The sequence below is a fragment of the Berghia stephanieae genome, chromosome 1 (genome assembly GCF_034508935.2).
Source record: "Berghia stephanieae isolate SIO BIC M18660-M18661 chromosome 1, UCSD_Bste_1.3, whole genome shotgun sequence".
Lineage (NCBI taxonomy): Eukaryota > Metazoa > Mollusca > Gastropoda > Nudibranchia > Aeolidiidae > Berghia > Berghia stephanieae.
Genome location: NC_088360.1, coordinates 79,171,565 through 79,195,476, shown reverse-complemented (window position 1 = coordinate 79,195,476; position 23,912 = coordinate 79,171,565). Strand labels below are relative to the sequence as shown.

The 23,912-nt window shown below is 36.3% G+C and overlaps 1 protein-coding gene across 1 annotated transcript; it reads right to left on the bottom strand.

Moving 5' to 3' along the window:
• Window positions 1-4,671: 4,671 nt before the first annotated feature.
• Window positions 4,672-23,761, bottom strand: LOC144958247 (uncharacterized). The gene is made up of 6 exons (XM_078890094.1): window positions 23,422-23,761; window positions 20,198-20,381; window positions 9,201-9,303; window positions 7,833-7,992; window positions 5,671-5,818; window positions 4,672-4,986 (listed from the first exon to the last, which is right to left on the bottom strand). Exons 1-6 carry the CDS (start codon window positions 23,655-23,657, stop codon window positions 4,780-4,782), a joined length of 1,038 nt encoding a protein of 345 aa, XP_078746220.1. The 5' UTR covers window positions 23,658-23,761; the 3' UTR covers window positions 4,672-4,779.
• Window positions 23,762-23,912: the final 151 nt, after the last annotated feature.

Sequence of the window (23,912 nt, the reverse complement as noted above, 5' to 3'; positions counted from 1 at the left end):
TACAGAGTATGAGTACTCAAAGTTTATAAAAACGATTCCTGCTTGAACCAATGAGAACGCAGCTTTTGAAATCAATGATAACGCAGCTTTTTTTTGACGAATCTTGGCCGTTATGCATTAAATTAATAAAAAACCAAGGTATAAATGTTAGTGTAAGCAAGTAAACACAAAATCTTGGAAAATGCGATATTATGTGGTGATGATAGTAGTAGTAGTAGTAGTAGTAGTGGTAGTGGTAGTGGTAGCTGGGTGGGGATCCTGACCTCCCATAGTGGGCAGGGAGGTACATACTGTGTCTTCTATCCCCTATATCTGTTTTCCAACATGCTTTCTGTCTTTGTCTTGGAATGAGATTACTTGGTTTTTTCCTGGCCCTGGTCGGAGTCCTGGCTGGGAGGGAAACAGTCGAATGCATAGTTATTGTTTTGGGAGATGATATTTTTTTCCTTGTAAATCATCTCTCTGTTATGCACTGTATTATGCTTTCTTTATATTATATATGATTTGTAAAACATTCGAGTGTGTTCCTCTTAGCAGGGACCTGTGCTTGTGTCTGGATGAGACTTTTAGTGATCTCAAACTAAGTACTTTGATAGAGTGCTTTTGGAATCTACATCTGTTCCCTATTTGAACCAATTCCCCTTTGGGTGCTTTATTGTAATTCTAGAACTTTTTACTATCCCATTTTTTTCCTTTTTACTGGCGCTGATATGACCTTAATGTGTTGCAAGCGCCGTAAAACCCTTAAAAACAAACAAACAACAACAATATGTAGTAGTAGTAGTATAGTAGTAGTAAGTAGTAGTAGTAGTAGTAGTAGTATAGTAGTAGTATAGTAGTAGTAGTAGTAGTAGTATAGTAGTAGTAGTAGTAGTAGTAGTAGTAGTAGTAGTAGTAGTAGTAGTAGTAGTAGTAGTAGTAGTAAGTAGTAGTAGTAGTAGTAGTAGTAGTAGTAGTAGTAGTAGTAGTAGTAGTAGTAGTAGTAGTAGTAGTAGTAGTAGTAGTAGTAGTAGTAGTAGTAGTAGTAGTAGTAGTAGTAGTAGTAGTAGTAGTAGTAGTAGTAGTAGTAGTATAGTAGTAGTAGTAGTAGTAGTAGTAGTAGTAGTAGTAGTAGTAGTAGTAGTAGTAGTAGTTAGTAGTAGTAGTAGTAGTAGTAGTAGTAGTAGTAGTTAGTAGTAGTAGTAGTAGTAGTAGTAGTAGTAGTAGTAGTTAGTAGTAGTAGTAGTAGTAGTAGTAGTAGTAGTAGTAGTAGTAGTAGTAGTAGTAGTAGTAGTAGTAGTAGTAGTAGTAGTAGTAGTAGTAGTAGTAGTAGTAGTAGTAGTAGTAGTAGTAGTAGTAGTAGTAGTAGTAGTAGTAGTAGTAGTAGTAGTAGTAGTAGTAGTAGTAGTGTAGTAGTAGTAGTAGTAAGTAGTAGTAGTAGTAGTAGTAGTAGTAGTAGTGTAGTAGTAGTAGTATAGTAGTAGTAGTAGTAGTAGATAGTAGTAGTAGTAGTAGTAGTAGTAGTAGTAGTTAGTAGTAGTAGTAGTAGTAGTAGTAGTAGTAGTAGTAGATAGTTAGTAGGTAGGTAGTAGTAGGAGGAGGAGGAGGAGAGAATTTTATCTAACTTGCAGCGTCCGAATTACCTGTTTTTGTTTGTTTTAAAGGGTTTTACAGCTCTTGTGACACATTTAGGCCATATCTGCACCAGTAAAAAGGAAGAAAATTGGATAGTAAAAAAACATTCTAGATTTACAATTGAAATGACATAAGAAAAAGTAAGACAAAGGGGAATGGTTTAAATAGGGAACAGATGTAGATTCCAGGAGCACACTATCAGTGTACTCAGTTCAGATCACCTAAAAGTCTCATCCAGACACACGCACAAGAACCCTCTAAGAGGAATACACTACAATGTTTTGTTTGTTTTGTCAATGTTAATAAAAACTGGTCCCGCGGGCCTTACCACGCCCACTTTGTCCGCCATCTTGGAAACCTCTAAATAACGACACCTCCGGATAACGACATAAAAACTCGGTCCCGTGGCATGTCGTTATCGGGAGGTTCCACTGTATCTAGTCAGCTCATGCTGAGGAAGATGAAAAAAAATCAGGAATTGCAGTGTATGCAGATACAGAAAAGTGAGTGGAGCAGGCACTTATGTTGGTAACAACAAGATATGAAGTGAATAGAAAAGTGCCAGAAGACAATAGAGAATAAAAATTTTTTCGCGGCGGTGGTGGGTTTGAACCTGCGACCTTATTGGTACGACAACTCCGCCTGGCAGGTGAGAGCGTGGCTCTACCGTGTGAGCTATCCATGAACACAAAAATATTCGTTTCAAACTCAAAGTCATTTAGATCCCTCTCTCACCCACTTCTTGAGACCGCCGATTCGTTCGTACACCACCATCGCGAATAATTTTGACCAGCAGTTAAGCTTAATAGCCAATATTCTCAACACAAACATATAACATAGAAACGATTGAGACATTGAGTATGCTCCGGTGTATGGGGTGAATTTTTAATTCAGAAAAGTGAGTGGAGCAGGCACTTATGTTGGTAACAACAAGATATGAAGTGAATAGAAAAGTGCCAGAAGACAATAGATAATAAAAAATTTTTTTTTGTGTTCGTGGATAGCTCACACGGTAGAGCCACGCTCTCACCTGCCAGGCGGAGTTGTCGTCGTACCAATAAGGTCGCAGGTTCAAACCCCACCACCGCCGCGAAAAATTTTTTATTCTCTATTGTCTTCTGGCACTTTTCTATTCACTTCATATCAGTGTATGCAGATACACTGCGAGGCATAAGATGAATGTTTTTTGGACTGAAAACCCTTTATCCTTCAAAAGTTCCAAGCACCTTATCGTTTTTTTTGTTTTCGCTTTTTTAAAAACAAAATTTGCCAAATTTTGCCAATTTTGGGAAATTTGTCAAAATTTGTGGCCGCAAATAATGCAGATGGCAGAAAATGTATAGTAAAATAAAGGGAGTAAAAATTACTCTTATAAAAGATACAAAACTTTAAAATTAAAAAATTCTCCATCACATCCAAATAAGGTCATTAGTCATACAAAGGCTATGGTTTTCAGTTACAGTAAAGGTAAGTCTTTGGTGGGTATTTGATCTCATGTGGCACTCCCATTTTTCAATCGTTCTCACCATTTCACTTTCCTCATTTGCTCAAGCACAAGCATTGCTTTACTCAAGTTATATTTCTTGTAAGCTCGTTCAGCAAAGAGAAGAAGAGCTGTTGTTTTCTATAATATAGGCTCAGATTACTACCATCTGAGGTCAAAATTAATATGTCATTTTAGTTACTGATTTCATTATATCCAGATGTCTCCGCAACCCGGATATAATGGGAGCGCAGGTGTTTGGTTTACGGAGATGTGACTAGGACAATTCTGGCTAATGTGCTGAGGGGAGTCCCAATTAAACAGAGATGGCACTCTTACTGGCCAGGTATTTATTTAGCATGATGAGAAAAAGTGAGTAAAGAGCCTTTTCCAAGAACTAAATTTTTCACTGTTAGAAGCAGGATTTGTACCATTGACCTACAGGACTCGAGCAAGCCGAATGTCATACCACAAGACCCAAAAGCCACACAAACTATAAAAGTATTAAAGTATATACTGTCATCTATCACAAATTTTTAGACACAACAACAACCTAAAAACTGTTGTCACAATAATTGACAGGGATGAAGGTTTGTGACTAATTAAGTGATGCCTCAAGAAATTCTTTTAAGGGTTACCACTTTGAAATCATATCCAATAAATAAAGTAGTAGTTAGTTTTTGTTATTAATGATTTTACAGCAGTCTGACACTTTAAGGTCATTTGGGCACCAGTATAAAAACAGAAAATGGGATACCGGCAATGGGGTGACAGTCCAGTTTGGGTGAATACGACCAGTCCCCAAATTGAAAATTATTAAACAGATATGGTAAAATGTACAAATTTGATCAATTTCATCCTTCCCCATACTTCAGAAAAAGAACATCGACAGGGACAGGTTATTTCAACGAGCCTTATTTCAAGGTCAAGATATATAAAGCTGTTTTAAAAGATGGTCTAAAGATCTTTGTGATACTAAGCTGCTAGAATCTGTGACTAAAAAGTATTAAACAAAACTGAATATAACAGCTTTGCTGGTCTGAGTCACCCCATTCCACGGTAGTAAAAAGTCTATAGATTTATTGAAAGCACACGAGAATAAGTAAGACAAAGTGGAATAGGGAACAGGTGTAGATTTCAGGAGCATGCTATCAGTGAACTTTGAGATTACCTAAAAGTCTCATCAAGACACAAGAATAGGATCCCACCAAAAGGAATACACTCAAATGCTTACAAAATATGATATTCAAAACAAACAAACAAACAAACAAAAAACTACTACAGCATATAACAGAGATGATTTACAAAAAAAAATCTCTCCTAAAACTACATTACCATACATTTGATTGTTTCCCTCTCAGCGAAGGACTCCGGTCAGGACAAGGTAAAACAGGTAATCTCATTTTTTTAATAAAGAAGACAGAAATCAACTTTTAAAAAACTGATAAAGGTCAGAAATCCAGGATCTTTGTTTAGAAAAAAAAAATGATTTAGTATTACATAAAAGTGTTACAAACACCAATTAGCTTTTATAAACGACCAAAAAAATAAATCAAATACAACTTCGAGGATCATAATTTTCAAAACTATGTATACCATTTATTGAATCAGATTAGGTGATAACGGAAAAATGTAAGTGTGAGAATGAGTGTGCTTTATTTTGTCATGCCTTGAAGAAATCTTCAAAATTGTTTCAAAGCAAATCTCTCATCAAGAAATTTACCATCTTCGCGTCTCATCACATATTTTCCATCCAAAATGCCGCCCTCTATGGCAATAAAAACTCCAGGGGTTAGGGCGAGGAGGAAGCCAAGAGCAAATCCAACATCGAATTCAGCATCAGAGTCTTTCATGGCCTCTGGTTTAAACGATCCTGTGAGAACCACTGTCTGGTAAATAATAAAAGAAGAAGAAATGATTAAAAGAAGCTTTTATGAATAAGACAACACAGACGTTTGTTAATGTTTCTGATTTCCCTTTTAATAAAACAAATAATTCAGCATGTAAGAAAACAAATGGATTGTTCAAAAATAATAAAGGCACAAGAAAAAAGTAATTAAAACGGGCTTAAATTGTTTTTTAAATGGTTTGAGTTAAATCTGCTGCAAAGCATAGGCTGAAAGGAAAGGTAACCTGCTTTAAAACAGTGGTGGTAATGAACATTGATGGTGTATTGGTGTGGTGTTAATAATGATGCGGTTGTTGTAGTGGAAGTGGGTGATGGTGATTGTGATAGCGGTGGTAATAATATCAATGATGATGATATAGTGATGGTAATAGCATAGCAGTGGTGATAGTAATTTAATATTGGTGTGGTGATGCATTGAGGTAAAATATAATAATAAAAATGCAGATATCCCATTGTGAGGTAAAATAATGGACAAAGAAAATGAGAGATTATTGTCCGATGACATGTCATGAATGGAACCAATACTTCCAGAGTGCACTGTAATCAGTAGATATATCAGTGACCAGGGAATGCCAATTACCAACCTTTAAATTCATTGGCAAGCCCTTGCAAAGGAAAAGTCAACAGCAAAAAAGGATTTGATGTGACTGAAAATTTGACCTACTTTTCCTCCAACTCCTGGACCATATTGAAGTCCTTGCCCCACACCGGCGTTGACTAGATACCTTGCAGTGTCACAAAGGGTATCCGTTCCATGAGTGATTAAAACAAGCTGTTGGCTTCCATCCATTACAGCACGAAGAATATCCTCCCTATATGAGAAAAAAAGAAGAAGAAAAGAATAAATATAAAATTGGAGACCCATAATCATGAAGAGTACTTGGTTACCCTCTTATTTCAAACAAAAAAAGTTTTTGTATTAGGTCGAGGTATTCAATCAGGCCTGAGCTGAAATGATTAATAGGTGAAAGGTGGGAAAAAATTGTATTATCGCCGTCATGTCTCATCCTGTATATTACATTTTGCCATTGGCCAGGGACCTTTGTAAAGCGCTTTAAGCACGTTTAGTCGACATTGTGCTATATAAAAGTTCAAGATTTCTATTGTGTGTGTGTGTGTGAATGAGAGAGAGAGAGAGAGAGAGAGAGAGAGAGAGAGAGAGAGAGAGAGAGAGAGAGAGAGAGAGAGAGAGAGAGAGAAAGAGAGAGAGAGAGAGAGAGAGAGAGAGAGAGAGTATAGCAACATCAATATAACGGTAATCGCTGACTTCAAATCAACCATGAAGACAAAATTTGTGGTCAAATGAGAATACAGTGCAACCTCTGGATAACGACATCCCCCCGGATAGCAACATTGACCATTTGTCTTGAACCATTGTCATCTAGCACTCTTAACAAATCTAAAAAACGCATTTTTTCCTCCCAATTAGATCGCTTTGTTAATGACCAATCAGAACACATAATTATATATTTTTTTAAAATTCCCTTTATTCATCCCATAGGGGCATTTGTCTCTTGGGTCTATTCTAAGGGAAGACTGGAATAACCAGGCATCAGCTGTAGTGCAGCGCTGCAAATTAAGATAGGGCGAGGTGACTTGCTCAAGGTCACACAGCGCAGCAGCGGGTGATCAAATTTGGTACCTTTCGGGCAAAAAGCCAAGACCGCACTGCTGAGCCACGCTGCCCCATGTTTACTAAACTGTGTGGAATCAGCACAATCTAATATGGAACCACAGAAAAAGAAGTTTATCAGTGGATGAAACTCTCAGGGGTCCATTAACCTTTCATGTCAGCGACCTGTCTGAGGTCCGTGAATGTTAACTGATATCAGGCAATGCTGTGTCCAATGGGCACAATTATAGATATTTATGGTCTTATGGTTAATGCCTAGTTTTTTTTTTGTTTGTTGTTTTTTGTTCTTGCTTGTTTGTTAGTTTAAACATCACAAGATGTGATCTACTAATTTTTTATAAATTTTGGTGCACTTAAATAAAAATACTGGTATTCAAAACTCATCAGCAGTATCGCATGGATTTGGTGCTATCATATTGTTGAGACGTGACTTCTCTCTCAGGCATTGATCCGTGCATTGCACTGTTATGTATTCACTGGTCTCACCGTGGCCCATTTTTTCCGTTGTCCTGAAAACCCAGGAATAATGACACCCTTGGATAACGACATAATTTTGCGGTCCCAGGCGATGTCATTATCCAGGGGTTGCACTGTACTTGCTTGCATTATTTATCCACAATCATATTCTCTGATTGCTGATCATCCACACAACTATGAAAGTGAATTGTGATGTCTCTACTCCTACCAAGTTGACTAGAAGAGCGCTACCATTAATTTAAAATTTCAAAGTTGACAAGATGATAATCAGGGATAAGGACATATGGCTGTCAAGTTTGGGATTCTTCACGTGAGTTTGTCCATGATCAACATCAAGATCCAGATGAAAAGGTAAAAGTGGCAACTGCAGATGAATGCTGATGTCCAGCACAACATTGCCATCCCACTCCCCCTATTTTTGTTTGTTCCACTATATCGACAACTCTATATAACATTTTTTTTCCTGGTCCGACAGTGCCATTATAGAAAGGTTGCACTGTATATTTCATAAATTATAATTACCCCTAACTTATCAAAACATTGAAAAAACATGTTGAGCTCATATTAATGAATCGGTATGTGAAGTAAAAGCTTTCTGGCCAAAAAAAAAGGTGTTTTGCCATTGTAAAGCAGAATTATATCCCATATACCATGAATCTAAATTGTAATTGAAGATTCCAATGTTTGACTAACTGTAAAGACATTAATAAACCAACCTGTCACCATCTAACATTTCCTGACCGTCTTTGGCACAGATGCTTTCAATCTGGTATGGGAATGATGGACATAGCCGACTTAGAACTTTCCCCACAGCGGCTTCACCAAACTCGAAGGCATATGCACCTGGTCCCTGAGGATACTGTTTGTCAATTGTACCTGAAAAATAAAGTTGATAGCGGCAGTGGGTTATCTAAAACTTTAAAAACATGTGTTGGGGTTAACACATAGAGTTTATATTCAACAATATAAATGTGTCAATGTGGTGTACAGTCTTGGACTCACAACACTAAATAAGGTCAGATAATACTGAACTTATTAGATTGGTGAATAGAAAATTAAAATGAAAAAAGAAATTTAACAATGAAAAAATGAGAGAGAGAGAGAGAGAGAGAGAGAGAGAGAGAGAGAGAGAGAGAGAGAGAGAGAGAGAGAGAGAGAGAGAGAGAGAGAGAGAGAGAGAGAGAGAGAGAGAGAGAGAGAGAGAGAGAGAGAGAGAGAGAGAGAGAGAGAGAGAGAGAGAGAGAGAGAGAGAGAGAGAGAGAGAGAGAGAGAGAAAGAGAGAGAGAAAGATTTGTTTTTGTTTGTTTTTAAGGGTTTTTCGGCGCTTGCAACACATTTAGGTTATATCAGCGCCAGTAAAAAGGATGAAAATGGGATAGTAAAAAGTTCTAGAATTACAATTAAAGCACCCAAGAAAAAGTAAGACATATGGGAACTGGGAACAAATAGGGATCAGATGTAGATTCCAAGAGCATACCACCAATGTACTTAGTTTGAGATCACCTATAAGTCTCATCCGGGCACAAGAACAAGATCCCACAAAGAGGAATACACTCAAATGCTTACATTATACATTCAAAATAGCAAATATAATAATACATAACAGAAAGATGATTTACAAGGAAAAAAATATCATCTCCCAAAACAATAACTATACATTTGACTGTTTCCCTCCCAGCTAGAACTCCGGCCAGGGCCAGGACAAAACCAAGTAATCTCATTCCAAGACAAAGACAGAAAGCATGTTGGAAAACAGATGTATAATGGGATAGAAGACACAGTGTGTACCCCCTGCCCACTATGGGAAAAGAGAGAGAGAGAGAGAGAGAGAGAGAGAGAGAAAGAGAGAGAGAGAGAGAGAGAGAGAGAGAGAGAGAGAGAGAGAGCATTGATGAAAACTGTTAAGAAAGGGGCTTATTCAAATTAATGGATATATGAGTGAATGAATAGGAATGAGTGGATGGAATTTGGACGAAAAAAATCCTCAAAAATCAACAATTTAAAAAAACAACAAAAAAAAAAAAAACAAAACAAATCCCACTACCCCCCATCTAAAAAATAATACTATAATTTTGTAAATTTACCTCCACAAGTTAATATAAGAACTACATTTCCCAATTCCACGTTTCCCAATTTCACATCTGCCAATTCCATCACACTTTCACTTTCTTTCTCTCCTAACGGAACCTATAATAAGAATTTGATGAAAAAAATTTGTTAAGTTAGGAATAATAATACTATAAGCTGGCCCCGCGGTTTTTTGTACAGCTTGCGGCTGCAAAATTAGGGAAAATTTTCTGATTTGCATTGCAATTGCAAAATTTGCCCGTTTTGCAAATTTTTGACAAATTCTTTTTAAATAAAAGGTCATATCCAAATTTTTTATATCTTTATTATAACAATTTCATTGGCAGCAATTTTTTATTGTAATTTTGTTTACCCAACTTTGTGCCTATTTCCAAATCAGCATAATTTCTGGCAAAATTTGCCATTTTTTGTCCCATAATTTTGCATAATTTTTGTTTGTTTTTGTTTTTAAGGGTTTTACGGCGCTTGCAACACATCTAGGTTATATCAGCGCCAGTAAAAAGGAAGAAAATGGGGAAGTAAAAAGTTCTAGAATTACAATTAAAGCATCCAAGAAAAAGTAAGACAAAGGGGAACTGGGAACAAATAGGGATCAGATGTAGATTCCAAGAGCATATCTTCAATGTACTTAGTTTGAGATCACCAATAAGTCTCATCAGGACACATGCATGGCCCCCACTAAGAGGAACACACTCAAATGCTTACATTATAAATTATAACAAATATAATAATACATAACAGAAAGATGATTTACAAGGAAAAAAATATCATCTCCCAAAACAATAACTATGCATTTGACTGTCTTCCTCCCAGCCAGGACCCCGACCAGGGCCAGGACAAAACCAAGCAATCTCATTCCAAGACAAAGACAGAATGCAAGTTGGAAAACAATATAGGGGGATAGAACACACAATAAGTACCTCCCTGCCCACTATGGGAGGTAGGAACCCCACCCAGTTGCATAATTTTGAGTTTGAAATTGCGTAATTTCACGGGGATATTTTATTACATGGGTTGAAGGTAGTTGTTAGCTGACATGCCAAATTGAAAACTTCAAATTTAGTAATTTTTATGTAAATTTTTAGTAATTTGACAAGAAAATTTGTAATTTCTGAAATTGTGTACGAACAACGACAATATTATTATTATTATCATTATTATTATTATTATAGTAGTAGTATTAGTAGTCAGGGAATTATATGATGGGAGATTTATATATGACGAATAATACTTGTTTGCTCTGCTGTTGACATGGCTTTCAATCTTGTATGTATATATTATGCATTATTATATTATTATGGTTATCTTCTATACGCGTGTGTATGGGTGTGTGTGTGTGTTTGTGTGTGTGTGTGTGTGTGTGTGGTTGTGTGTGCACTTTGCATGTCACGGTTAAAGATATATGTTTGCTTTGCTTGTTTGTTGCTTTAGGTCTCTTCCAACACAATTGAGGTTATATGAGAGACCGCTGAAACAAAAAAAACAAGCAATCTAACAAAAATAGCACAAATGTAAATCAAAATCATAACCTAAAGATATCATAAGCTAAATTATAAATAACCAAGAACAAACAGGCAGAAGATTTACAGAAAAAAAATATCCCCTGTCAAAAATACAATCACAAACCAAAGAAGCAGGATAGGCTAGTAAAGAGAAGAAGAAACGACATCACTATCGGATCGTACACCCATGCGAACATCATAGGTATATGATTCAAGGGTGAAGATATATGTTTGTACACCACATGAGTACATTTAAGTTGAAATACTATCTTTACCACGTGTATCGTTATTGTAATATTTAATCAATAGATTTATGGCATTACTAATTAATATTAAGGGCATTCAAAGGATCTTATCCTATTTTGCCCTATACCACATGTTATGTTATGTTATGTTAGTAGTTGTTGTTGTTCTTCTTCTTATCATTATTAATATTATTAAGTATTACTAAGAATTAAAAATTCGTACTTTTCCATAAAATTTAGTATTTGGCCATGAAACTTGTCTAAAATTCTTAAAATTACGAAAAATTCGTAAGATTCGGCATGTATGTGTTAGGTATGATACAACACATTTAGAAACCTGCAAAATTTTTACAAAATTGACTTATTTTCTTCTGCAAAATTCATCATTTTCTTTGCAAAATTTTGAAATATTTTTTGCAAAAACCGCGGGGTCAGTTTAAGTGAAAGCACTGTTTTATCCCTTTCCTATGCACAATGGACTGAGAAAAATGCTACGAATCAGTACAATAATATTTTATTCAAACATAACCCATATATATACTGAAATAGCCTAGCACATACATCTTATCTAGAGTATTTTGAACTGCTTTCAAACATCTCCCTACATTGGACCACATTGGTTAATATATATGCTCCTGACAAAGCTGATGTAAAATGTGAAACCTCCAATTTGCATTTTTCTATTCCTCCTTCTGTCCCAGGCATATATTATAACAGCGATAAAAGAGATGAAATAAAGCAAGTTGCAAGGAGAGTCCTTAATACAGTTGATGTTGTTAATAGGGATTGTATGGCATTTGGATAAAGTGAGGTAAAAACAAACAAACCGAGTGACAGTGCTAGTGAGAGCAAATGATCAGAACTCTACCTTTAACAAATTGAGCCCTTTAGTATCAAAAAAAATGATAGCTAGCCAGAAAAATATTAGGTGACATTTACTAAACCGGTGCTTCCTGTGAAGCTTACAGCGTCATTACATCCTCAATGCTAGGGTTTAGACAAAGCGAACAAGCACACTGAGTGTGACAATAAGTAACTAACAACAGACCCAAATCATAGTACAAGGAAAATCTTTTATCCAAGACAAAATGTAACATGGAAATAAAATCATATACATCCAACACCTGGATGATGACATCGCATGGGATGGAAAATAATGTCACTATCCAGGGGTGGAAAAAGGGGTATGGTGAGACCCTTGAATATATCAATGTGATGTGCAGACAAGTGATAATACCCATTTTATTCAATACAAGTCAATTTCCCTGAATTTTTGCAGAAAAAAATTGATAGAGTGGCACAGTTTATTGTATGTATAACAGTAGATATCAAACTAATTACGTATCAAATTTCATTAAGATAGAACAACAACGTTATAAATAATTTGTTTTTTAAAAGATTAAGATAGAACAACAAAGTTATAAATAATTTGTTTTTTTTTTTAAACCTAAAAACCCCAGTCTTCAACGCTTGTCGAGGTATGAAAATCTCAGTCTCAAGAGTTAACAGCTTCTCAAAGTGAAACAATGAGAATGTCAGTTCGATGGTGTCTCACTCCAGGAGCCAACTCTCCTAATGAATACAGATGACTGAAAAGTAGCCGTTGCTCTATCTGACATGCTGCCACTACTCCTTAACCACCTGTTCCCAGATAGGAAGACATTGGTATATTGAACCCCAGAGTGGACAACCACAGAAATAATATGGACAAAAGGAAGTGTCAGTAACAAAGCAAACAATAATCCACAATTGATACCTTTGCTATGTTACTGTCCTTTACAATATGGTACATTCCATCCTCAAAAGGGGCAACATCTTACTGTGTGGTTCACAAAATAAGGAAATATAGGAAAGAAAAACATTTCAATTCGTTTTCCACATACACAAGAACACCAGGAGGATTGAATGACTGGAGTGCCAGGATTAGAGTGGTGTGATAAATAACATTTATGTGTACAAGATTTGCCATGATGGGCACAGTGTGCCTTTTACATCTAATGGACTTTGTACTTGAAGTTGAAGGGGCTGTGCATCTGTGTCACTGTACCTCACCGAGATGAAAACAGCATCATGGGCATTCTGCAGAAATGTCTCTTGGCAGATATCCAGCTGACACATCAATCTGTCCACCGCAATGACAGAAATGTCTCTTGGCAGATATCCAGCTGACACATCAATCTGTCCACCGCAATGACAGAAATGTCTCTTGGCAGATATCCAGCTGACACATCAATCTGTCCACCGCAATGACCAATCTTTTCATGAACAACAAAATTGTTATTTGAGCTCTTGGTGTTCTCTTTCACATTTGTGCAATTGAGAACACCAACGCTCTAACATGCTGGCCAGGAGTCAAGCATGTCACCTGCCAGCCAGCAGTCCGTCAGGTAACAGACTAGACAAAGAGTGAGGCATAGCTTATGAACCTGAAATATGATAAAGGAAAAAAAAAATAGGCCTGTGGCATCTGTGGATAAGGACTCGCATGCAGCCATTTCCAGCCTAAACTTGTCTATCATAAAAACAGCTGTGCACGTCACATCACCAGCAAATCGATTAAATATCTCAAGCATTCATGACTGTTTTCTCAACAGGCATAGAAAACAGCTCTCCCCACTGTCACTGGTATCCTCCACCAAGACGTCAAGACAGTGGAAACCTATTCAGTTCTTTTTGTAAGTCGTATGAAAAAAATTTATTTCGATGTCATTTGAATCTGAAATACTAACCAACCAAAATAAGTATGGAAATATTACAAGTATCAAAACATATTACAATTGTTTTTGTTACCATTATGCATACATAAATTGACCTGCTAGTGTGTAACTAACAATGCTTGAGTCATAATGCAAGGCACAAAAAATTGCCAATAATTAATACTGTTTATCAGGCGCTCTAATTCAGCATCACTGGGGTTCAGCCGTTCAGCCTACAAACTCCTGTGAATTGGAAACATAACAAAATACAAAAGTGTGGTTTATTTAAAGTGAACGGCAATGTACCTAAAGAGAAGTTACTCTTTTCGGGTCAAATTTTTAAAAAATAATTATAGTGATACACTGTATTTAAAAGCCATGCAATTCCAACTATGTTTTGTGTCATGACCTTTGAAGGTTCACTTACAGCATTACTTTTATACAGTGCAACCTCTGGATAGCAACATTAATCTCTGGTCCATATTTTTTGTTATACACTATTATTCATAATCTCATACTCTTAGCCAATAAAGATGCTTCTTTTCCAACCAATAGCCAATGTTATCCCTTTGTCATCAACCAATAAGAACATGTGATTATATACCAATAAAGATGCTGTATCATTATCACTGTTACCACTGCAGTATTGACAATGAAGTCATTACTAGAGCCACAATTTCCCCGAGATTTCAGGTGCCGAACCCCGGATTGAATAGTATAGCATGTACCAGCACGTACTCGGTATTCATGAATACTACTGAAATAACTTGACTGACTTGACTTAGATGCCTTTCGCGTCTCGACCGAAAGATCGGGTCGCCTTGGCTGTTTCCAGTATTTCCTGTGTGAGGTGTCTCCAATATTGCCAGTCCTCTGCTAGGGTTCTCAGATTTTCAAGGTCCCCTGCCGTTATGAGACTAATGCTTTGTCCAAGTGTTGTGAGGTTTTTGTTTAGGATCACGGGGAGTGTTGTGATCGGTCTTCCTCTGAAAAGGTTCCCGTGTTTTTGGAAGTATCCCGACATGGCTTGGTTTGCTGGTATGTTTTTGTCCCTGCGTAGTATGTGACCGAAAAGTTGCCATCGTTGTTGTAAAATGTCAAGGGAGATTGGTCTTTCTTTTGTGATCTTATAGAGTGATTCATTTGAGATCTTTTTGGGGTATTTGATGTCCAGTACCCTTCTTAGCAGTGTGCGATGGAAGGCATCCAGATGTTCTTCTTCGGATTTTGTCAACGCCCAAGTGCCGCAGTTATACAGAAGTACCGGTTTTACAAGAGCATGGTACAGTTTCAGTTTGGTTTTTCTCTTTATTTTGTCACCTCTAATCCATACATTGGTGAGTTTACTGAGTGCGGCGTTTGATAGCTGTTTTCTTCTTTGTACATCCTCGGTGTCTCCAATTAGTGAGCCGACTTTCTTTGTTCTTTTCCATTCCTCTTTGTTCCTCGATATTGTTGTAAATTCGGTTTTATTGGCATTGACTTGGAGGTTATAGTTCATGAGGGTATTTTGTATGATGTCTATATTTGCTGGTGTTGATCCAATAAAATCGACATCATCTGCATAGGCGATTTCTCTAGGGATTGCATTCTCAATATGAGTCGTTGGTTTTGGAATAACTTTTCGAACTTCTTTCAGAGCGTGTTCTAAGTATATTGTGAACAGAATCGGGCTCAGACTATCTCCTTGGGGGGTCCCGATGTTACTTTCGAACTGCGTCTGTTTTGTGGCCCCGTATATCCTTGGTTGTATCTTTGTGTTGCTGAGGAGAAATCGGATTATTCGGAGCTCGTCTTCGTCTACTATTTCTGTTAATATCTCCAAAAGTTTTCCTCTGTCGATCGTATCAAAGGCTGCGGACATATCGATTCCGGATATTGTTATGGATATGTTTTCTTTGAGTGCCTTTGCGGCCAACCATTTATGTGTCCATACAACGTCCGATGTGCTTCGGTCTTGGCGAAACCCGCTTTGGCTATGTGATAGATAATTTTCTATTTTCTGTCTAATTCTGTTGAGGACAATAGTTGACAGTGTTTTTCTTATGGTATTCAGTAATGTTATTGGGCGCAGGTTGTTTACGGGTCCTTTCGTTTTTCCTGGTTTTTGTATTGTAATTAGGACACCGCTGTTTATGTCCCAGTCTTTGTGTGTTGAGAATGTTTTGTTCATTATGTTTGCAATGCTCAGATCCAGGGAGGGGGTACCGCATTTCAGCAATTCAGCGGGAATTTCATCTTCACCTGGGGATCTGTTATTGTTTAGGCACTTTATGCTACTTCTAACTTCAGTTGTTGTGATGCGGTTGTTTAGGTCTCTAGGGTTTCCTGAGAAGGGCGATATTTGTGAGACTTGTTTGTGAAATTTCTGCTGGAAGTGGTCAGTTACAATGTCAAGGATATCGTTGGGATTTGTTGTCTGTTTGCCAAATTTATCCTGTAGTTTTGGGTTCTCGAATGGTTTTCGGTTCATAGATTTCGTCGCTTTGAACATAGACGATGCGTTATTTTTGGACTTTTCTATGTCTTCCACTTTTTTGTCTAATTCCTCGTTTCTGTGTTTTATTGTAAGTGATCGAATTGAATGCAGTATTTTGTTTCGTTCCGTTTTCAGGTTTATTATTTCTTCCGAGTCTTTCGTGTTTTGTATCCTGATCCTAAGTTCTTTTTGTTGCCGCGATAGATCGTTAATAGCGATGTTAGGCGTTCGATTTGGTTTGTTCTTAGTTGTATTAATAGAGTCTGCACTTTCTTCCCCCGCATATTTCATTGCCGCTTGCGTCTCTTTCCATTCATTGTTTGGATTACTGTTTTGCTTTATTTTCCATAGACTTGAGTTAAGTTCATATTGGTAATGAATGCGACATTCTCGCTCATTTACTATTTTTGCCGTGTTTATTTTGACTGCCGTTTTACCTTTCTGTCTTCGTTGTCTGTACACATTTATGTTGAAATTCGTTTTTACAAGTTTGTGATCGGATGTTAGCAGTGTACCACCGTATGATCGCGAGTTGGTTGAGTAGTGTTTATGGCGGTGTCGACATATGATATAGTCTATTTGGTTGTGTATTGTTATTATTTTGTCTTGGGTTTGGTCTTTCCTTTGTCCTACCCATGTTGTCTGGTGTCTTGATGGGTGGTTGAAAGCACTGTTTGTTATGAAAAGTTTTCTCTGTTCACAGAACTGGACTAATTTTTCTCCGTTATCGTTACGTTTTCCTTTTGAGTATGATCCTAAACATAGTGTGTCACTGTCGAGACGTTTTCCTACTTTGGCATTAAAATCTCCAGCAATTATTAATATTGATTTGTTTCCTATTTTGTTCAGTGTATCGTCTAGGTCTTTGTAAAATTTATCAGTTTCCTCTGGGTATTGTTTTGCGCGTTGACTTGTTGGTGCGTAAACATTTACGATTGAGATAGTGAACGTCTTCTTACCGTGATCGTCTTTGTTATCGTTATTCTGGTTCCTTGAATTGATCTTACACTTAAACTCAAGAACACATATTCTGTCCGAAACATTCCATTCGTCACTAGTCAAATCCCTGCAGTTTTTATTTATGAGAAATCCACATCCATAGTGAGGTGAACTGGAAGCAAAGCACAGCAGTCTGTGACCATTTATTGTTTGGTCGACGCCATCTTGGATCTTCGTCTCTTGTAAACACAACACATCGATTTTATAACTTTCTAAATCTTGACACAGTTGTTCCTTTCGAATGTTACTTTTAATAGATCTTAAGTTAAAAGTTCCAATATTAAGATTAGTCCACATCAGGTAAAAATTAAAGATTCCACACAGTGAATAAATGGAAACATAAGACTATCCACTGAGCCGAAGCTCAATGTCAACAGGTGTCAGCCATGTTGTTTTTACTACTGAAATAAAGTAGAAAATGAGGCAAAAAATCTCAAAATCAAATTTTCCTCTGATTTTTCCAGGGCAAACATTTTGAAAACTGGTATTACAGTCAACCCTGGATAATTGCAACACCCTGGTATCAGTGAAAATGTTGCGATTAACTGAAGTTGCAATTAACCAAAGTTTGCAACATTTTACACAAATATGGTAAACTCAAACCAGTTGTTGTAAACATTGTTCTTAGTCCACCACAGACTGAGCAATTTGGTTGAAATAAAAACAATATGGCAGCCCTGTATTGATTTTGACATGCAAATGCAGTTTTCAGGCAAGCCGGCATCTTATTCAGATGTATTCACTTTCACTCTTTTGTTCTCAACATTTGTAAGAGTCATAGAGATTAGCTGTGATGAGAGACAATAAGCTTTCAATAAACTTGGTGGCCACAGTGCACAGTTGTCAATCCCAAAACAAAGGAAACCATCTCTCAGTCTCTCCTTACAAGAGACATTTGTGTCTGTTGTACCTACCTGTTCTACCTGTTGTGTAGACATTGCCCAGCCCCCTCTCCTCATATCTAACAGTCACAGATGACTGGACAAACCTGTATTGCAAAGCCCTGCCCTCTTTTGTCTCTAATAGAGTGGTAACATTAAACCCTGCCCACTCTCGATTCCTCAAGCTGTCATGATTTTACCCATGATGAAATTTAATCATGAGATTTTGTTTGATTGATTTCTTTAATTTGCCTCCTTTTTAGTTTGAAAATTTGTTGCGATTAACCTAAGTTTGTTTCAATTAACCAGTGACTCTTATATAGAATTTATTCCGTCTCTTGGGAAATGTTGCGATTATCTGGACTGGACTGTACATGAATCAGTGGACAACTTATTTTCTTGAAGACGACTGACAGTTGGAATAATTTTGCACCCAAGTGTAACTTTTATCATAAATTTGACAGCAGGTGACAACAAACACTAGGTTTGTAATATTCAAGCACAACACCGGACCTATAATATTCAAACACTGAGTAATACTCACACACTGGGTCTGGTGATCGGCAACAAGAACAGGAGGTCACAGGATAGGAAAGGTCAATTTTTGTTACCTTACAAACGTCAGATTGGCACTTGATGTTCAATTGAGAAAACTAAAATGTTGTACATAATGTTTTCTCAATGTTTAATGGTGATATTTAATTTCAACTAAAGCATTATTGTAGCCAAGACTCTTTTATGGTGTTTTAACAAAATAATTTCAAAGATTTTAGAATCTTTTGTATTATTGTTCCCTCCAAACATAAAAATATTAGATCTTGTCCCTATTTACTAAAACAATCCAATGATCAAGGAAGCAAGTTGCTGACTCCTACAATTCGTTGCTCGAACCTGGATACCCTATGAATAAATCTCGGGTCTTCACAACTCTAGTCATTACCAATCACCCATTGTTGACAACCCTGCTGATGAATCAAGAATGAATCAAGGTGCAGGGCGCCTACCCCAATCAAGAAAAGAAAGGTCCTCATCATTGACAAGACAAAAGTGAACAAAAAAACCTAAAAAAAAACATTTTTAATATGGCTATGTGAATGTGTTCTTTTGTATTATTAAATGTCATCTAATAAATAAGCTGCACTCATGCTGGTCCCAAGCCCAAATCAACAACTGAGGGAAAATGGTATTCAGGCACTGTTTGGCACTGCTTACAATTAAAAAATGACAATGCACATCAGAGAGAAAACGCATAATTTGTAAACCCTCTGTCAATAGGAAAAAAAAAATCATCAGGGTTGCCAATTCAGGAGACAAAAATTTACTGAACTTTTACACGAACACATTCGGCAGGTGATTGGAAAATATACGGAGGTTTTTAAAATAATGAATTCTGTATATATATATATATATATATATATATAATATATATATATATATATATATATATATATATATATATATATATATATATATATATATATATATATATATATATATATATATACGGAAAAACTGCAACATTGTAACATGGTTGGGACGTGTCTTATCACTGGCACTGGTCACGCACATTGCATCACTGTATTCATGGGTCTCAATGTTCCTTTTCCCCACCATCTTGAAAACACTGGACTAACAACACATCTGGATAACAACATGTTTTTCCGGTCCCTGGCAATGTCATTTTCCAGGGGTTGCACTGTACACGATTGGTCCCAACACTGTCTTTTTAATTAAATCAATAGGGTTGATAAACAAACAATATACAGTGGAAATTGCATAAAGTCAACACTTTAAAATCCTCAATTATTGCTTGAAGTCAAAAACTCAAGATGGTTCCGAATTTTCTGTTCTCTGTCGAAGAGTGTTCCATTAATAATGGATAAAGTTATCCTTGCTTAAAGTGCAACAACCTTTCTGGTCTGCCAGTGTGAGATTTATCAGAAATCCACTGTAGAAATTCCACCAACCAGGTTAACATCTATAACTATTAGAGATCTAAACTGGATTAAAATCTGATAAACATGCAGATAGTTGAGTGAGACTTGAATGAGCTATAATATCAAAATGACACTTTAATTTCACAACGGCTCATTGCATGCAGCAATTCGAACATAACATTTGAAAGATTTCTCAAATTTATTAAATTAAATATATGCTTAAAGAATGTCAAACTATAAACATGCAAGCTTACCCTTAAAGCATTTGTTTCCCTCTTATTTTTATTTAGGGCTTTATTCTTGCGTTCCATCATGAATGTATCAATGGAAGTAGGGTGGTTATGGGTTGAGTTCAACTTTAAAATGAAGAGACAGTTTTTTCTGTCACTGTAACTGAGAACAAATCCAGCTTCGCAGCCCAATTTTGTGGTTGTGGTTCTGAAAAAAAAACGACCAAAATTTATATGATTAAAGCTGCTTAATTGCAGCAGTAACATGACTTAGAAATCATTCAAATAAAGCAGTGTTACAATTAACCAATTTTGCCAATGGCTTTAAATAACTGGAGCAACCTATCAAGGCTACACACAGATCTACTATGGCAATTATAAGAATAACAATACATAGCATCCTTTCAGCGTACAATATTATCCTCCGTTTTCCATAAGATCTAATAATAAATATGGGTGTAGGCATACTGATACAAAGAGAGTGAGTGATTATTTATAATGGATACACATTTATACTTGATAGCTCAGTTGGTAGAGCACCCGCTTCACAATCAAAGGGACTGAATCCTGTTCCACCAGAAATTAGAAAACACTACACAATTTCAATTAACAGGCTCTGGTTTGGATAAGCAATTAACAGGCAAATAAAACATATTGTTACCCACACCCTCATTTATTGTTGTTTTCCAAGTGGGTCAAATGGATAAATGAATATTACAAAAAAAAAAAAAAAATGGATGGAGATATGCTAGGTGCCATTGTTAATAAACAAATTTCTTGAAAAAAAAAAAATTGTTACAACAATTACGAAAGATCTGATTGCTCCAATGAGGCTAGTTCACAGCTGAGACACAGTCATGTGGTATCTAGACTGTGATGGTTGTGTACTGCTGGGATAATGTGACTGTATAGTAAATAATACAGTGACCAGTCCGCAAAATTCCAAGAAGACAACTTTGAAATTGAAATAAATATCATAATCTCGACTACTTTACAGAGTAAAATTTAATGTAAAATTAGCTCTTTTAGATTATTATTAAAAAAGGAATGACTCCAAAAACAAATAAAAATTGGTTAAAAAACAAAGTAAGGTGCAAGGGGGGGTCCCCGACAGTTTTAAACACCTTTTCTATGCCATTTACAACAAAAATTAATCGAGATGAGGGTGGAGGTGGCCTACCAATCGCCATTCATATTTTCACTATGATTGAGAAGTGGCAAAACTGTGACACTTTGGATCTTTCAAAATTTGTGATACTTAGCTTATGAAATGATAATATAATAATAATATTATAAAACATATGCTGCTTTTATTTAAAATTCCTTGCTTTTCCCCTCTGCTAATTCATGTGTGTGGATAGGTGGCTCAGCAATACTCTGCCTCAGCTTGTCACAAAATCAAGCAATCTTAAGCAAGGCCTGTGATTGGATGGATGACATTGGTTGTGGAAATTCTTGGTCCGAATGTTGCCTCCTTGGGTAAGGCACTTTACACACATTACCCCACTCGACTCAGGTGTTAATGATTACCAGTTTATAGGAGTGAAGGACAGTATAAGAGCATTTATGATAACATTGAACACAATAATATGAGCTAACTTTTATAATATCCTATCATTTTATTTGAGACATCAAATCTAACATGGATGTCAATTTAAAATTCATAAAATTTCCATTCACAGATTTTTTAGTGCAGTATTTTTATTATTACAGTACTGTTGGATAATTGCACATAAAATTGCCCTTTCTTTATTTGGCAAATTTTTTATAAACTGGTCCTAGTGACTAGATATCGCTCTAATGGAGTGACACCAACGTAACACTACATATCGTTCTGATAGAGCAACACCTAACATAACACTAACACTAAATATTGCTCCAGCATTTTGTTAATCGCAAAAAATAGTCAATGAAATCATAAAAAGGAAAACATCTTTTTTAAACCTTTTTTTCCCTGCTAATATGCAAGTTACTTTTAAAAATAACAAAACAAAAGTGGCAAAATTCATATTTTGAAAAAAAATTCTTCTAAATAGGATTTGTAGAATAGGTGTTAAGCTGTTTGACTCTTGATTGGAAGGTCCTGGGTTAAAATCCCAAACTGGGACAACTTTTTGTTTTTTTTCAATATTAATTCCTTTCTTTTACTTCTATTCTTATCTCTTTCCTTGCTGGCATTGGCATTATTTTTTTTAATTTCCTTTATTTTTTGAAAGCTTATTTCTTGATTTGTTTAATTTATCATTGTTCTTCTGCTTGCTGTTTTTCTTTGATTTTCTTCATTTTTTCTTTCATTAATTATAATTTATCATTATCATTTTCATTAGTACTTTAACCACTTTAACCACAAGCCAAACAGAGAACAATAATTGTCATAAGATGGTCATAAATAACCACGAAGTCGGTATTTGGTTCAAACAAACTTTATTATAAACCAATGACCATCATATATCTGGAATGGTGAAATAATAGGAAAGTAGGCCTAATAAGTATAACTGGAATCAATGGTGAAACAAAAGGAAAGTAATTAAGAGTAACTGGGACTAATGTCATAATACTCTACTTTTACCATGTTTTATCATTATGTCACAACAGTAAACGGCTATGTGGTCTAGTGGTATGACACTCGCTTTCGGATTGGAAGGTCCTGGGTTCGAGCCTCGCTCAGCGCATAGTTGAGTCCTTGGAAAAGGCTCTTTACTCACATTCTCTCACCGTACTCAGATGTAAAGTGAGTACCTGGCCGTTAATAGCGTTGTCTTTGTCCGAAAAATTGTAATATATCGCCTAACAGGCGTCATGTCCCGTCCTACATGTTAAATGCTGTTGTTGACCAGGGACCCCTTGCAAAGCGCTTTGAGCACATTTAGTGGATATTGCGCTATATAAAGCTCAATTAAAAAAAAATTGTTTAAGTAAACAAAGTCAATGTGATCAGTGTGAAATTTTCTGAGAGATACCTAGCGCGACGTAGAAGGTAATACTAGATATCGCTCCAACAGAGCGACACCTAATTACTAATGCCTGCCTTTAAAAAAACAAAAAAATAGAAATTGGACCTTTTTGGCAAGATAAAAAAAAAAATAGTTGACATGTCTCCTGAGCAACATGATACATCTGGCTAACAAAACCTCGGTCAAGTTACGTACCCTAAAGTTTAACAAGTTTAAAGTCTAAAGTGGTTGAGTCAGTTGAGTGTGTAATTAGTAAAAATCTATTTTAAAAAAAAAAGTTAAATAATTACTTACTTACGTTGCCGGACTTCACAACCTGTCCGCCTTGACGTTCCAAAGTGGCTGCATACATAATGGGCCCGAGCAACGACAAACTGCTCAGGAACTTTATGACGCCGTCTACTGTTCGCTTTCTCCACCTTTTGACTGTTTTTAATACAGAATGTAGCAAACGTAGCTTGTTCAAATTCTTTCAAAGCGGTTTTGAAGTCTTCGAAGGAAGAAAATTCAAATCCTTGTTCAAAAGCCATCACACCCAGAGAGGCTGACGAGGGCAATAGAAATAGAATAACAGAAACTCTCGGTACTACCGCAAACTCGGGGACCCGAGTCTCTCTTGCTTAGTTTACCCTAGATACGGTCTGCCGCGTTGCTTATCGTTGTATGCCAGATTCTTATCGTTGTATGCCAGACTGGCATTTTCCTTTTTATGTGTTTTATTATTATGTGCGAATTTAATGTATAATGTTTTTATACGTTTTTGAACCCGTTTTTGAACAAATAAA